This window comes from Manis pentadactyla, chromosome 6, assembly GCF_030020395.1.
Source record: "Manis pentadactyla isolate mManPen7 chromosome 6, mManPen7.hap1, whole genome shotgun sequence".
Taxonomy (NCBI): domain Eukaryota; kingdom Metazoa; phylum Chordata; class Mammalia; order Pholidota; family Manidae; genus Manis; species Manis pentadactyla.
This window is the reverse complement of record NC_080024.1, coordinates 3,015,015-3,031,092: the sequence shown is the minus strand read 5'-3', so window position 1 is coordinate 3,031,092 and position 16,078 is coordinate 3,015,015. Positions and strand designations below refer to the sequence as shown.

Genomic DNA, 16,078 nt, shown 5'->3' with positions numbered 1-16,078 from the left:
TGATATAATGATGAAATCCAGTAGCTTAAAATTAACCTGCCCTCAATCCCTAATACCCAGAACGCTACCGTACCTCTCTTGCTTCCTCATGTTTTGTAGAAGCAGCTAAGGTTTAGAAATACGTACACTGAACAGTCCAGACACAAAAGTTAACAGAAAAGCAGTCAAGTCAGTGACTCCTGATTCAACAGTAAGGAAGGAAGGAGTGAGGGGCTTCTTGAGAATTTAGAGGGTGTGTATACAGTGAGTCGTTCCCATATATGAAATGAGTTTGTTACTTATAACATCTATAATAGTTGCTTTATATAATCTATTTCATTTATAGATAAGGAAGAATGATATTTTTCTTTTACAACAGCTAAGAAAGTCAAAATAAGGTGACCGTTTCAGAGGTTAGAACACTAGCAGTAAATTTGGAAGTGTGCCCGGGATTCCTCTGCCCTCCGCAAATCTCACTGCCTTTCCTTCCTGCCCCACCCCTCACCCTGCATGACCTCTACCCACCAGGAGCCCAAAGAAATCAGTTAAGTAGGTGCCAGAATCTGTTTGTACGTTGTTAGTTTTTGTTGGGTCCAAGTACTGAATGTATTTTGAAGCTCGATCCAAACCAGACTTAGAGTCTCAGTAAGACTTCAACAGACAGAAGGCTAGGCTGGCAAGACTGGGGACCCCTCGCCGTAACATGGTTGTCCAAAACCAGAAGGGGGACTCTGTCTGGTTGTTTCCACTTGGATTCATTCTTTTCTGGATCTGGTTCCCTATTACTTTCTTTTTACCAATACACCAGGGTTGCATTGTTAGAAGTTTGTCAGAATGTTGATTTATATACGAAGTAAAACTGGAGGAAGCTCAGGAGGCCCTCAGTGGAAAAGCAGATACAGACTCTTATAATAAAGAAGTACCCGTGGGAAGGGACGGCTTTCCTCAGCCCTGAGATCTGAGAAAGGAAGAGGAGGCAGCGAGCGTTGTCTCCCAGGCCATTTGGCTGTTTGGGGAAATGGTTTCTCTTCTCTTGAATCAAGCTATTTCTGAAAGTCAAGCACCTTTTACTTTAGTCTGGCTTCTCTCTGCATGACTCACTGGCTAATCATAGTAGTTTTCATTTGAAATACTGTGTGCTTTCTGGAGTTTGCTGTGCTTGCCTGCTAGCTAACATCAGAACTACTGGTTAATTGCACTTACTGTTTCTAGGGGTTTTTTTCCTCCCTGCAGTGACAGAAAAGGAACCAGAGTTACAGCAGCTATTTATAAGGCCACCGGGAGATAGATGAAAGATTTTGAGTATTGGTTCTTGTTTTTATCACAAAAGGAGCGACAGTTAGTTTGCAGTATTTGATATAGGCATAGAACTGGCAAAAGGGAAACAGAAAAACTGATAATACAGACTTCTTTTGAGATTTAAATAAATGTTTGTGAATTTTATATAGGCCCCCCTCCTTTTTAAAAACATGGTTTCTTTCTGTCTTTGTGGTTTGACCATGAGATGGGGAACTAACATAAACAGAATACAAGAAGCTTTAAGCTGTTTGTTGCACTTAAATTAAGTCTCACTTACGTTAAAGCGAGACATTGGGAAGTGTTACTTTTTATTTCCTTTCTTAATTTATATTCTAAGGAAAGTCACAGGAAAAGATTTGGCTCATGTACTTTTGATACTGCAACTCAGTATTTGTTGAATTCTTAGAGCCTTGTTAAATTCTTCCTCTTTTTCCCCCCTTCTAATTTTCCCCTTGCCTCCATCTCCAAGAGAAAGGGCAAGACCATCAGAGAGAGAGCCATCTATTTAAAACCTGGCTGCCCTTCAAATTAAGCTGAAACTAAATGAAACGTAGCCGTAGCATGTTCTGGACATCATAAAACAGTTTCAAAAACTGTCTTGCACTTCCCGCATCCACTGTGATTTTTCTTCTCACTATAACATTTCTCCGTATAGGAGGAAAATCATACCTATGTCACAGGATGTGAAGGTTTGGTTGTTCCTTAATTTCCTTACGGAAAATCGAAGGAAAAGTGAGAAGAGCAAAACCATTTCCATTGCTTGAGGCTGTACCTGGGTTCCCTCTGAACTTCGGGATTTCTATGTTTAGTAACAGTAAGAAGCCATTTGGAAGCTGCTTTTCTAAATTTAACTTGGACTGCTGTGGTTTAGACAAGCAAGGCAAAAACATGGCGGCATCAGCTAAGACAACGCGAGCAGCTTCTCCTGCACCAGGACCTCCTTCCTCTGCAGGCTCGCAGGCATCTGTTCTCAGGGGCCTGCTCTGAAGACGGACAAGGGGGACATGCCCCTGGACCTGCATTAGCATAGACGTTAGGTAGCTGAGCAGCATCCCGGCTTCCAGGGGCCATGGGGCAGTTTCTCCCCATTTCTGCTACATTTTCTTCCCATCGTAGCGACACAGGGGTGATTGCAGCCTTCGCTTCTCTTCAACAGCCTTTATTCCTGGAGTGCATCTGCCCTGAAGCATGATCACTACAGGGGCTTGAAATGCCACTGGGCTAAGTCGCTATCCCTGGTCTCTGCGGAGGCGCCCCCTCACCCAGGAGCGCCGGTCCTGGGCTCTCCTGGCCTCTGGGTGTCTCTGCACCAGCTCACCAGCTGCGCCCATCGCCCAGTGGCGCTTCCCGGGGAGCCCGAGCATGTTGCTGAGTGCCTTGCCTGGGCGTGGACTTTCCCTGCGTGGCTGGGCAGCAACTTGGAAATGCATGTCGGGATATTTTCTTACCCGTTACCATTTCACTTCTTGACTAATTTTATTTCCTTTCTGCCTCTAGAAATATTATGGGCTGGATACAAAATGGGGTGACATCGAGCAGTGGATGGTACGCCTTGAATACAATTTTAAGAAACTTAAATGGTTTATAATTTGATTTCTTATACAGTTTAGTTATATTGATAGCCAAATTTAACACTATAATAATGGGAGATTTTCTTCCCGGGACTTGGGCATCTGGCCTGATTGTTTACATCCACCGGAAGCCTGGTTAGAAATGGACCAGGCTGGGCATTTTTGTCTGGTCTGCTCAGTGGCCACTGACTCCCGGAGTCTCCAGGCTTTTGGTTTGTGGGCGTCTCCAGTGCCCCCGCCTCCCTGACCTCCTCCAGTTAACGAGGCACCGCAGGCTGGCGTGTGCCCCTCCCCGTGGGGGCACTTGCCTGTTTCCACCCTGTCTCACCGAGCTCTAGCTGGAATGGAGTCCATGCCTGCTCCATCTCCTTCATTCTCGACCAGTCAGCTGCCCCATCACCCTCGTTCCAGCCTTTATCTGGCTTTGCTGTCGGGTCCCCTCCTTACCTCTTCTGCTCTGCCTGCTGAAACCACTGTTCTTTGGTGAGAAAATCCTGTCACCCTCTCAACCTGCTTCCCAGAACAGCTCCTCCTTCTTCTAAGCCGGTGGAGAGCCGCTCTCCCCTAAGGCCCCATCTTCCTGACCCTCTCAGGAGGATACGGGGCCCCTCGGCATGGCCCCTGGAGGGGCAGCTTCCTGCTTGCTGCCCAGTGGTCCCAAGAGAACGTGGCTTCACTGCTTTCTTTGTTAACTTACCCACGTTCTTCCCACCGCCTCCTGTCCCTGACGTCGTATTGACTGTCCTCACGGGCATCGTCGCATGCTTCGAGCATTGAGGACCTGCCCAGTATGGAAATGTTCTATTAACGAACTTTCCTTTCTACATAAAAGGATCCAAAGGAAATGTAGTGTTGCCTCCTAGAATCTTTGATACCTATGATGATATAAAAGAGACCAGTTCTTGAAATATAAAAGAGCACCCGCGTCCTCTATTGAAAAAAGTTACTAACTTCAGACTGTATTATGGGTAAACCATCAATTTGGGGCTTATATGACCCAGACAGATGTATTTTTTCAAATATTAAGACACAGTTGAAAGATGCACCATTGTTTCATATACTACCAAGAAAGGAAAAGTGCTGCTAATTATAATGTGAGCAGCTTTGATTATAAGATACGCCAACTCTAGAGCTGTCCAAAGGTGAAAAGCAGAATGCACAAAATACAGAAGGGTGATGTCCTTATTGGATCTTTTATGGAAACGATTTATCCTCTGATTCCCAAAGAGAGTAAGGTTCAGAATGTAAGAAAAAAAGTAGGTTAAATGGACCACATTATAAAGGTAAAAAAGACCCAGCTGTCCCCCAACACACACTTCAAAGCCAAAATGAAATATGCCAATTACTTGTCTGCTTAAGTTACCCACCCACCCCAAAAGAAAACCGTTCCCTCAGCGGTTTAATTGAAACCTTGTAACAAAAGCAAAGAAAATGTTGACTTGCCATTTGTATCAGAAATACCTGTATGTGTCACAACTGGATTATCTAAGCTTGTGTCTGCCTCTAACCTGTTCCTACTGTTTCTTCTGTTGCTTTGGTAGGAAGACAGTGAGCGATACTCGCGTAGATCCAGAAGAAACACCTCGGTCAGTACCGTGTTCATTCACTACTTAGGCATTTTGAGTGAAGTCTGATTTGTAGTTTCAGTGGCTGAAGTACATACACTGTGTATATGCATATATATACATATGATGTTTTTGAAAGAATTACTATTCTGATATTATACCCAAGCAAAGACTGTGAACTCAGCTTTGAGCATTTTGACCTCACTTTGGTGAGGGGATGGTATTTAAAGAATGTCTGAGTATCAATATATTCACGACTGCCTTGTCCTTTGTTTGCTATTCAATATCCATGAAAAATTTGGAGATAATATGCCCTGAGGCTATGAATTCGTTTGTTACCAGGGAAGTAAATAACCACTTTAATGAAATCAGTTTAAAGGTGTTACCCAGAAACAGTCCTCTGTGAGGGAGGTGCACAAACATTCTGTGCCAGGACCTGGGTGTGTGTGCCCTGGGATTTTGAGGTGCCCGCCCTGTTCTGTGTGCAGGTACTGGTCAACCCGCCCCTTTGCAGGCAGGCCTCGGTTTCTTTCTGTACCTGTGATCACCCCATGACTGTTCTCACCCTTTCTCTCACTAGGCTTCTGATGAAGATGAGCGCGTGTCAGTGGGCAGCCGCGGCAGCCTGAGGGTCAGTACCCAGACTGACTGTTGCATGGTACAGTGTGTGCTCAAAATGCTTTGCTCTTTCATCTCTGCATCCTCATTTCTGGTTCATTATCCCTGAAGTCTGGTAGTCGATAGCTAGCTGACAAGATGCTTATTTAGAATCTAATCTCTGGTGCGATGTTTCTCTGTTATTGTAGAGAGATTACTAATAAACGCAGGTGTCTTGTCATGCCGTTCTGCCAAGAGTGGAAGTCGTGATGTTCTTATCACAGCCCTGCTGCTCCCTCATTCAGTCGCCCAGCACTGCTAATGCACGGAAGGGATGTGAAGGCGCGTATTCTGTCCTTGAGGGAGTCCGCTGGCCTGTTTGCAGATGTCCCTCCCTCCCGCTTGGTGTGGTCAGTCAGTTAAAGTGACTCTAATCGCAGGAGTTACTGCTAAGTGGTGTTTCTGTGTAGCTCCCTGGTAGCTGCTATGAGCAGCCTGCTGGAAGGTTAGAGCAGACTAGACCCATCAGGCCCCGGTCTGCTCGCCTTCACCGTCTGTCCTTCCATCAACTGTGATCAAATCCTTCAGCACTGACAGCTCAGCAGTGGATAAACACAAACACTTATTTTTCCTTTAACATCCAAAAATCTTCATAATTATACTTGAAAAATACTGTGTGCTTTGGGAAGTGAAGTTGAGAAACTGCGTTCTGCTTAGTGCTTTAAGTCATTAAATTAATCTGAGCTTGTCAGTTTAATTTACCAGAGAGCTGAAACTGCATGTGGCTGCTGGAACTAATTAGGTCTCAAAGCAGCCACTCTGTTTTGCCTCAGGACTGTATGCAGTGGAAGTCTTGTTTGTAATCATGACAATTAAACCATGATATCACTCCCAGACTCATTATATACACACTCAATGTGCCTTTGATTTGGCTGTTTCTAACAATGAACTGTAAGGTGATGCGCTTGCCGTACAGTTAAGCAGTTGTCATTTCCCTGGCAGGGCCCAAAGCAGATCCAAAGTGAGTTTGCCAGAAAGTCAGGGCTTAGATGGGAGGTCAGTTCAAGAGCTTCCTTGCTCTCTGAAACTTTCTCTTTAGCCATACAGCGGTAACTTCCTCATAGAGCTGCTGACATGACTCACCCTGGAGGAAGTAGGAGTTATGCAACCAAAATATTACACGTGCAAAACTCAGTTTGCAGAGTCTGTAGACAAGGTACAGAAATGATGGCTGTTGAGCCAGCTAGTAAAAGGTAGAGGCCTTGAAACCAAGTGAGGAAGATACTGTGTGAAGAGGGAGGGTTATGAGCAGGTGAGCATAGACCAAGGACTGACCTTTGGCCTCAGCACCACGGAGGACATCTGTGACCTTCACAAGGGCACTTTTGATGGAAATGGTGGGAGCAAAACCTGATTAATAGCAAGAGAGACTAGGAGAGATACTGGAGACAGAATCCAAATCTACCAAAATACTGTTTCAGATCTATGGTCCTCCTGAAATTGTATTCAGGGTTTTGAGTGTACTTGAATCTTCTGGGAAAAGAATTTGTCACTTCCTTAAGATTCAAGGAGCGTTTCCTAACCCCAAAGAGTTTAAAACTGTTGTAATCCTAGTGCATATTAGTATGTTTATAGCATTCATTTCATTTTTAATTATTTTAACCAGAAATGAGTTACTTTTTTTGCTGGCACCATTCTTTGCCAGCATATTGAGTATATTTGTTTTAAGGTAAACAAGTTTATAGAGGGGATATGAAATTTGGATGTTAAATAAGAGACTTGGAGAAAGTGGAAAACCAGCGCCGGGTGGGATTTCCATTTTTGGCTGTGTGGTTTGCACACTACTATTTCCGTAAGTACTTGATCTAAAGAAATAATCCTCTTTAAATGCCACAGACCTTGAGAACTTGGACCCTGGAGATGAGTCAAACCCCTTAACTCTTACAGGTACAAAACAAGCCCAGAGCAATTAAAAGGTTTCTCGGGACCTCGGCCCTCTGTGACAGTGTCAGTCCCCAGGCTCCTCGGGGGCCGGGAACTCTGGCCTCCCCTGTTGGTGGACCCAGCAAGGCGACCCCACTGCCCTGCTGAGAGGAACTTCATCTCATTCCATCTCTGTAGGGCCCACTTGTGCATATTTTGTGCATTTTAATATTTGGAAATCTTTAGTGGGCAAGGTTCAAAGACCACATATTTTATTTCTTGGCTTTCCCAAAACACAGGCTTTCTGCATTCAACTGACAGTGATGATAAACCCTTAAAAAATGGGGGAAACTTTACTTTCTTAGTGTTTATATGGATATTCCTCTCAGAAAAATCTAGATTTTAGATATCATTTTTCATTTTCCTTATTGGGAAATTGATAATGATGCACCTTTCACCCGATTTTTACAGAGGAGGAAATAAGATTTGCTCAGTGTTTCATGAGTTACAGCCACATTGGCCACAGAAGTTTTATTTAATGTGGTTGGGCTTTATGGTAGCTGTCATTCTAATGTAATTCCTTTTGTAAATACACATGAGATCCTGAAGGTCATGAAGAAATGTAATTTTGTTAAGATTTTCGAGATTGCCTGTGCTTTATGTTTTGTTATGTTTTACTCAGCTTCTCAATTGATTTGTGGCCACCCTTTTTTCCTCCTCCATCCTTGCTCGGACGGTCGCAGCCTGATTTGGAGTATGGGGCCCCCTACACCTGGGTGAGATGGTTGGCTAGACCTTGCAGTGTGATCCTAAGAGTTTGTTGTGTGACAAATAATAGCCTGTGTTGTATTTACTAATCTCATGGGTGTCTAAACAGCCAAGCACATCTTTGTCCAAAAAGAGGCACATATCACCCGCCGGTGTCCCTGGGGGACTGAAGCCAGCAGGGCACGTGCTCCCACCAGAGTGAGCACTCTTCTTCCCAGAGCCCAGGTGTAGCTCTTGTCGGACTCGGGAACCCAGGCCTGGGGCTCACAGGGCTGGAATCCACTCGGCAGCCATTTCTGAGCACCGGCTGTTTGCCGTGCACTGGGCCAGCAGCTGTGGGTACAAATGGAAAAAGCGTGCTTTAAAAAAATGCCAATCAAATCAAAGCTTCTACATTTCCTTTGAAAGACTTTTGAAAGTCACTTTATCTAGTGAGAAATCCATTATTTTCTCATCTGGATCCATTCAAATGTGAATGTGCAAACAGACGCTTTGGCCAGAAAGTATTCCATGAGAAAGACAGCAGTGCCAGTAACACCACTGAATGCTTTAGATTTAAACTTGAATTTCCCTTCTCACATCTGTCTGGAAGAGTTCGGTGCCTTCTGAAAACCCATAAGCTTAAAACTACACAAAAAAGAGGAAAAATTTAATGGCACCAGAAAGTACGCTCAGGGTTAAAGTAATGCAGAATGAAGTTATCCTAGCAGATTACACCCTTCTTCACTCTAAGGACTTCTTCTAAAAGCATTTTGAGCTTCATTCATTGCCCTGCATTTCAAAATTATGTGGCAAATTCCTGCTTTGAGAATGCGCTTGTACCTTTAAGCTGGTAATTTAGAGTGCTAAGCATCTGCACAGCACAGTTGACCCCCGCGCCTCCTGGTGGGGCTACTGTTCTCCACTTAGCAGCCTGGAGGCCTGAGGATGGAGGGAGGGGAGGGGCTGGGCATCTCTGCGCAGTTGTGGGCTGAGCCCCTGGCGGGCAGGAAGCACGGACACATGGCCCAAGTGAGGACGTGCCCTTCCTGGGCTCTGCCTCAGCACTGTGGGGACCCCGAGGCTCTGGCTGCCCTTCCACTCTTTGAGCCATGAAATGTGCTAGTCGTGTGTTTCCAGATTTTTAGCCTCCTTATTTTAAACTCTAAGTTATATTTAAGGGCCAGTCCCTGGAGGAACACATGATATCTGCATTCGTAATAGTCAGGGACACTTTTTGGATTTCCTTTTTATTTTCAGTTTTCATTCTTTTTTAAAACTAAATTGAAAGCATCAAGTATTACAGTTAAGAGTTTTGATTTTGCCTTTCTTTCTTTGTTTGCCAACTCTAACGCCCTTGAAGGCGGTCTGTCTGCTGAGTCAGTAGGGAGAGAATCTAACACCGTTAACCCAAGAAACTCGCAGCTGACTTACGCCTGGTCTCGGGTGCTTTGACAGCCCTGCACAGCAGTTGGCGTTCTGACTGACCGCAAGTTGCCGGTTGGATGGGACACTTATCCTTGCATGTTACTATCCTCTACAAAGTGCAAAATCGTGACCGCCTTCTTCCTTTTCTTTTCTCTTAGAGTAGCACATCTCAGCGTTACCGTGTATAAGATGCACCTGGGACACTTTTTAAAATGCACATTTCTTGGCCCCAACTCCAAGTATTCCGATTTCCTAGGTCTGAGACCCATGGTCTTCAGAAGACTCCAAGCCACTCTGATGCACGGAGTCTCACGTTAGGGTGATGGAAACAAACTTCTGTAGAGCAGAGCTAGTTGGACATCAGAGGTGTGACTTAAGATGCAGCTGATATGCTGTCCAGGGACTTTTTATTCTGTCACTACAGTTAAAATCTCCTTACCTGCTTACGCCACATACAAACAGCTCCACCCACCTACATGCCACACATAAAAACCATCCCAGGGGAGAAAGTTGGTGGTGGACTTTAAGATCAAAGTACTTTCCACTAGAGAGATGCCAGTGAGATCCTATAGACTGGGGAATTTGTTCTAGAATTCCATTACAACTGAAAAGAGTGGGTGACCCAGAGAACCTTGGAAGTCAGAGCAGGGAAGGCTAGGGGAGAGACAGTGATGAATGAGGGCATGCCTCTGCCCTCCCATCCTTGACCCCACTCTGCTCTATGCTGCAGGCTGTCTTAGGAAGTAACTGAGAGTCCCAAAAGGAAGAGTACATCTAAAGCAGAATGTATTTTATAAGCACCAAAGGAAAGCCAGAGGGTTTATATATGTAATATAGTTTACTTCCTCGTTTATTACTCAAGTGAAAGTCATCTAAAGTTGACTGATGTTTTATATTCATTTTTTCCAAAACTAGTTTCTAAACAGGTATCTAGGGAATAAGATTGGAGTCTGAAACATACAAGTCCTTGACATGTATTTCCATATCAAATAATCTTGTCAAGAGAAGAAAGGAAATTCGATTGAATAAAATTCCCACCCATCTCTAAAAGTATTTTTACTATCAAATTTATTTCAGGCATGCTTTAATGTTACTCACAGTCTTCAGATCTACTGTTGAGAAATTTCCATGTGCTCCTCGGTTTCATTTAGAAACTCAAACTGACTGACTTGTTTTTGAGTGGAACAAAATACAAAGTCAAGGTTTTATGGATTTGGATTAATAATCTGTCTGGAAATTCATTTATTTATTCATTAATGTCATAGCTGCAAAGTATGTGCTGACCAGTCTCCCCTCGCCCAGCCCTTTGCACAAGGCCAGGATCCCGGGTCTCCTGGGTGTTGGGCACCTTCCACAGGTGGTCACTCACCCACCGGTCAGCACCTGCCTCCCCAGGGCGCTGGCATAGGCACTTGGGATGCCCTCAGATCCAGTCCTCACACTGGGGTATATACCACAATGTGCACATTTTCACAGCCAAGGAAGTGGAGGTTCCAGTGGATTAAGCAACTTGCTAAGGTCATATGACAGAACTTCCGTTTGGAATCTGTCCTCGTGTCCATGAGCCCTGGCATCTCCTTTCATTTTACCAGTTGTATGGACTGCTCCTATTTCTGTCTCGAAAGTCAGTTGTGTCCCTGACACTTGACAGCTGTCACTTTGAAAGCAGGAATTTTCTTACAGACGAACAAGGGCAGATCTAGAAAGCTTGAGCTTTGGCCTGGGGAAACTTGGTCTGGGACTTGAGAGGAGAAGGCAGAAGGTCACTCACTTAATTGAATCATTCTTTTTCCTAGAGGACAAATCATGAAGCCATGAAAGATATCCTCAGATTTCATTTTGGAAAATAAAGTAGGGAGACTGGATGAATGAAAAACTAACCCAGAGGACGCACCCCATGAGAAACATTTTTCCCAGGATGAACTTTCGCATTCAGTTAGAGATTGGATAGAAGCTATTTCTGAAACTTATGAATATGGCTTCACAATGGACCATAATTGTCAAGGACTTACCTTAACCAAAAACTGAAAACTGATTGACTCAGGCCGAGTCCGTACCCCTTTGCCTGGCATCGAGGCTTCACTCAAGCTAGCGCTGCCACAGCACTTCCATAAAGGGAAACAGGGGAACTTCTAGGAAAGCAGGTGCACCCGCGCCCACAGGCTTCACTCCTCGGGAGGGACTCGGCCATGCCTGAAGTCCAAGAGCGACCCGTAGCTACGGGCAACACTGAGCGGGCTGATTTGGTGCCTGGCTGTTGATGTCTCCTGAGCTGCCCTGGAGCAGGGCACAAGCCTGGAGGCACTGGGGGCCTGCTGAGATGTGTGCTCCTGGGGGCTGTCACTCATCCCCCCCACCAAGAAAGCTCTATTTATACCCAACTAATCCTTACTTGCTGTTCTATATCTGTGTCTTCATCTGGGTACTAATGTAAGTTTTCTTCTTTTCTTCATTGAAACAGACAAATGGTTATGAAGGAGAATTATGTGGACCGCAATCCCTGAGTAGAAGATCTGGCAGGGTTAGTATAGTCAATTTGCATGACACAAAATTCAGACAGGTTGCTGCAAAGCTTTTAAAAAATATTGCTAAATTTAGCTTCTCTGTTTTGTTTTGTTTTTTCTGTGTTACAGTGGCTTTTTTTTTTTCCCCTCGAGCACAACAAAAGCTAATGTTTTCAACTGGTAAATGTTTTTAGAATACAGCATTCTAAGTGTTAGTGTAAGAGATTGATATTGAAAAGAATCTCTCAAGTTTAGGAAGATCTAGAATTAACTATTAGCTCTTTCATCATATGTGTATAATGTACATATTAAGTATATTCAGCTTTTAAAAACACTTACATTTGACATTTTCACAGCTGTGCATCCACACCTCTCATTTGTAATTTTGAAGACACATGTACTAGAGCCAGTGTTTTCCCGGATACAAATAAATGCCTAGAGTGCCCGCAGATGAGGGGTAGGAGGCAGAGGAAGGGCAGGCGGGCTCTGCAGTAAAGGGTGAAGAAGAACGCGGCCAACAGCGGGAGGGTGAGAGAGGTGGGGAAGCCTTTGGACTTCCCAAGGAGGTGGTTGGGGATTTCAAAAAGTTGAAGTGGATACATTTTAATTAAGTTTCATGACCTGCTGCAGATCTGTTATACATTAAATCATCTAAAATCTTCCTATTACATTTTCATCATTTTTTTTTTCTGGCAGTGAATTTTACTAGTTGCCCAGAATAGTATTTCTTTTAATTTGTCTTCAGTACATTATATCAAGATATATCATATATACACTTAAATTATATTTTCAGGTTTCAGAGGGGTAGCCCAACCCCCTCCTAGCTTTCTGAAACAGGCTGATGAGGTCTTCACCCTCATCCCTGGGAAGGACTGCACACACTTCTATTCTGTTTCATCTAAGCTCTTGTCATTCCAGACCAAAAATTCTTTCTGGTTTAAAGGCTGTGTCTTCCTATTTAGGTTGCATTTCACATTGACAGCCTTTGGACTTCCTCCAGTTCTGTTGTTTTTCTTTGAGGCAATACAGCACTCCGAGGACAGAAGCAAGCAACACACCATTTTGTTCTCGTGGGATGCTGAGAGTTTTGCCTCCTGTGCTCAGTGTTCCTGCTGACTGTTGGTGCTGGCAGACCAGGGCAAAGGCTGCAATGTTCTCTGTGGCCCTAGACTGCTTGTTGGGTTTATACTGAGTAGCTAGCAAGTTTTCACTGTAAGGCTGGAGTTTTGCCGTAGTTGATCACAAAGAATCATCCTTTAGAGCTGCATGTTATCTTATAAATTCTTTAGTCCCATTCCACCCAACATAACATTCTTCTCTAGAATATCCCAAACAAGGAGTGCCAGCATGATTGTGACAGTACAAGGCGACATCTATGTTGTACCTATAGCCATATATTTTATTCTTTGATTTTTTTTGTGTTAAAACAGTAAAAGTGTGTCTTTCAGTTTAATTTAAGTAATACCTCTAGAAATCAAACACAAAAGAACTTGATTATAAAACTGGTTACCATGGAGTGAAACCAGACATAAGACTGATTTAATAAATAATGAGGAAATACAGTGATTGAAGAACCAAATAATCTACATCTAATGCAGCATCTGATACAGGAAGATCCCAGAGCAGAAAACTCCAGGAACCGGATGAGGATGGACTTGGAGAAAAGATTGGATGGGAGTGAGGGGTTTTATAGATATCAGAAATACCAGTCTATGGGAGGGAATAAAATGACCGGACTGATATAAAGGTCTGGAAATACCTGTTTCCTCTAGGGGGAACCCACAGTCTCCATGAGAGGGGAAGTGTTCGATCGTTTTGATCACTGTTTATACCTCCATCTGCAGCGTTTACACGTATCACCTCCCCATCCAGATTCTTGGTTGGATCTGGTCTTTATTAAGTATGTAGTAACACACCATGCAGACAGCTGTGGGACATTCCGTCCTGGGGACGGTTCACAGCTGGAAGGGGTCTGCGCTCTAAGGCTCCACTCACCTCCTGGAGCTTGGGCCGAGCCACAGCCCTCGAAGGGGCTGGGCTGAGGAAACACTGACAATTTTGCATTAAGTGCAGCCTTTTGAAGGTATATGATATGCGAAGTCTAGACAAGGAGGCTACAGATGGTCCATCAGGAGATTTAGCAATTCAAGTAATGCAAGAGATGCAAAATTGTGAGAAACGGTGCTAGTTAAACCATAAAACATCCCTGAGACATAAACCCTGACACAAAATATAGCTCAGAGCCTCTAGTTGTTGAGAATCTCTGCTGCAGCAGAGTGCCTCGATTGATGAGCTGCATCCGCATTCGCACAATACTGATACAGCTTTCGTTGCGTCGTTTTATCTGTGCCTTTTGGCTGGGGCAGGTGGTGCTTTGGGGATAACAAGGAAGCGCTCATGTCACTGACAGTGTCTTCTTTGGTGCTCAGAATTCCAGCTACAGCGGGGACAGCAGATTCTCTACTTGGTCAACATCCAGAGAAGAGAAGTTGGTTGGTTTCCATTTAAATCTTTCACATCCCATCTTCAGAAACCACAGGTTTTGTGGCATGCAATCTTGTGTGTGTGAATGCAACCCTTTTTCTCTTTTAATATCTGTTTTATGAATTTTCATTTGGATAGATGTTAAAGTCAGTTTCTGAGCAGTAATTAACTTGGCATACTTAGTTCAGACTTACCCACTGTCTTGCATTTGAATTCATATCCAAATGCTTGAATTTGGGTACAATGAAAGAATTTTTGTATACTTTGTAGTTAGAAGTCATGAGAAAGAGAAGAAAAGAAAAAAGCCTTGAAATTCTTTACTTGATAGTCCTTGACAAGAGAATTGCTTTGTAGGGTGTGTGCAAACTTGGTGGCAATTTCTCAGGCATGGACTAGACTTGGAATGCAATCCAGTGACACCCAGAATGTCTGCACAATAGAGTTCCTTTCATTCTTTAAGAACTTGCATCAATCTTGATAGGCAAGTATTTCTAAACTCCTTAAGAACCCTGTTAGGTAAGGCTCGTTTGTCCCAGGTCATTCTCTCAGAGTCACCCAGCAGACATTAGGGAACTAGTTAGGTAGGAAGATCACAAAGCCCAGCAGGTGAGGTAGGTACCTTGGAAGCATTTACTTCTGCAACAGAGAACAGACCCGCCTGCCAGAGACACCGTCCCAACGGAAAATAGGAGGATGGGGAGAAACTCATTTAGCCAGCAAGTGACACTACAGAGGATGCAGGCTGAACCTTAAAGAACACCCAGGAGGAAAAAAAAAGAATAAATAGAAAAATAAATAGAAGCTAAGCAAGTCGAGCCAGAGAAGCCTTAACTCCTGGCCCTTCCTTCCTTCCCCACCTGCCAGTCCCTCTGCGGGGGCTCCAGCCCTTGCTACTCGAACTTGAATTACTCATCAAAGCTCAGCATGTGTCTGACCCATTTAAATTCATTTAAGAGAGATAACCTCCATCCACAGTGTTCAGGTCAAAATTAGAGCTGGTGCATTCAAAACACGAAGCCCTTTGTGTCCCCACCAGTATACTGGCTGACAGCTTGTTTTGCTCACCAAGCCACAGGTTCTTCCTGCTAATCGCTGTGCTCCAAGGGGCCTTGTCTGTTCCTGCACAGCACACCAACTGGTTTAACTATTTAAATCTAGCAGTGGGAAGGTACCAGTGTGGTGTGTAGTACTGAAGACTCTTCTGAATAAGTCCTGCATCTCTCAGATTTGTCAGAAGCCCCCCAGGACATGCCGCTGCAGTGTTGGGTGGAGGCAGGGGCCACTTGTCCCACCCGGGCCTTTGCTCTTCGGTCCCACAGGGGGGTTGACAAAATGGTTCCATACAGGGCATTCTCCCAACTATTGGAACAAGTTTCAGTGTTTGTGTTAGATATTGGAAAGTTTCTCCCTGTCCACCCCAGAATGCCATTGGCCTGCCGCTCAGGTCATTTTGGTATTGCTTATTCAGGGCACAGGAATTCCGAGCACAAGTTAGGCGACCTTGAAGGGATGGCAGAACGAACATCATAAGGTGCACCAAGTTACCGGAATGGAACCACATCCTTCCCATGGACTGTTCCGTGCTGGCATGATGAGTAGAATACTGCCAGCAGAGAGATCTGGAGCAACTAGCTTCTCTAAGCGTCCTTTAATTAGGAGAGAACATTTTATTCAGGATTAACTATTAATTTATATCATAGTATCCCCCAGAAACGTATAGACTATTTGTCTCAGAGTTATACCACTGAATTTATCATGTCTTTGCTGACTCCTGAACACATGTGCATCATATAAATTCCTTACCAAGGTGTTGGGGAGAAAGAAATGCCCTCTGCCCCTCGCTGTTCTTCTCACTGGTCTAAGGATCAAACTGACGTGAGACAGGTTAGCAGGAGACAAAAGTCAAAGCTGAACTACCTACATAAGGGGAAGCCATAGACCTGGGTTCCAGAGACAGGGAGAGGGAGGCATATATGCCATC

General features: G+C 44.2%; 1 protein-coding gene across 50 annotated transcripts in view; it reads left to right on the top strand.

The window, feature by feature from the left end:
• LRRFIP1 (LRR binding FLII interacting protein 1) overlaps positions 1-16,078 on the top strand; it is a 131,267-nt gene that overhangs the window by 72,954 nt on the left and 42,235 nt on the right. For 13 of the 50 annotated variants that reach the window (XM_036901140.2, XM_036901141.2, XM_036901145.2 and 10 more), the window contains exons 4-9: positions 2,776-2,823; positions 4,391-4,435; positions 4,995-5,045; positions 7,678-7,710; positions 11,571-11,630; positions 14,043-14,105. The exons of 6 other annotated variants lie outside the window; for them this stretch is intronic. In XM_036901140.2, the coding sequence (XP_036757035.2) occupies positions 2,776-2,823; positions 4,391-4,435; positions 4,995-5,045; positions 7,678-7,710; positions 11,571-11,630; positions 14,043-14,105 (300 nt within the window). Of the gene's footprint in view, positions 1-2,775; positions 2,824-4,390; positions 4,436-4,994; positions 5,073-7,677; positions 7,711-11,570; positions 11,631-14,042; positions 14,106-16,078 lie in introns of all 50 variants that reach the window. 31 more of the 50 variants (XM_036901104.2, XM_036901103.2, XM_036901121.2 and 28 more) reach the window with 14 other exon arrangements.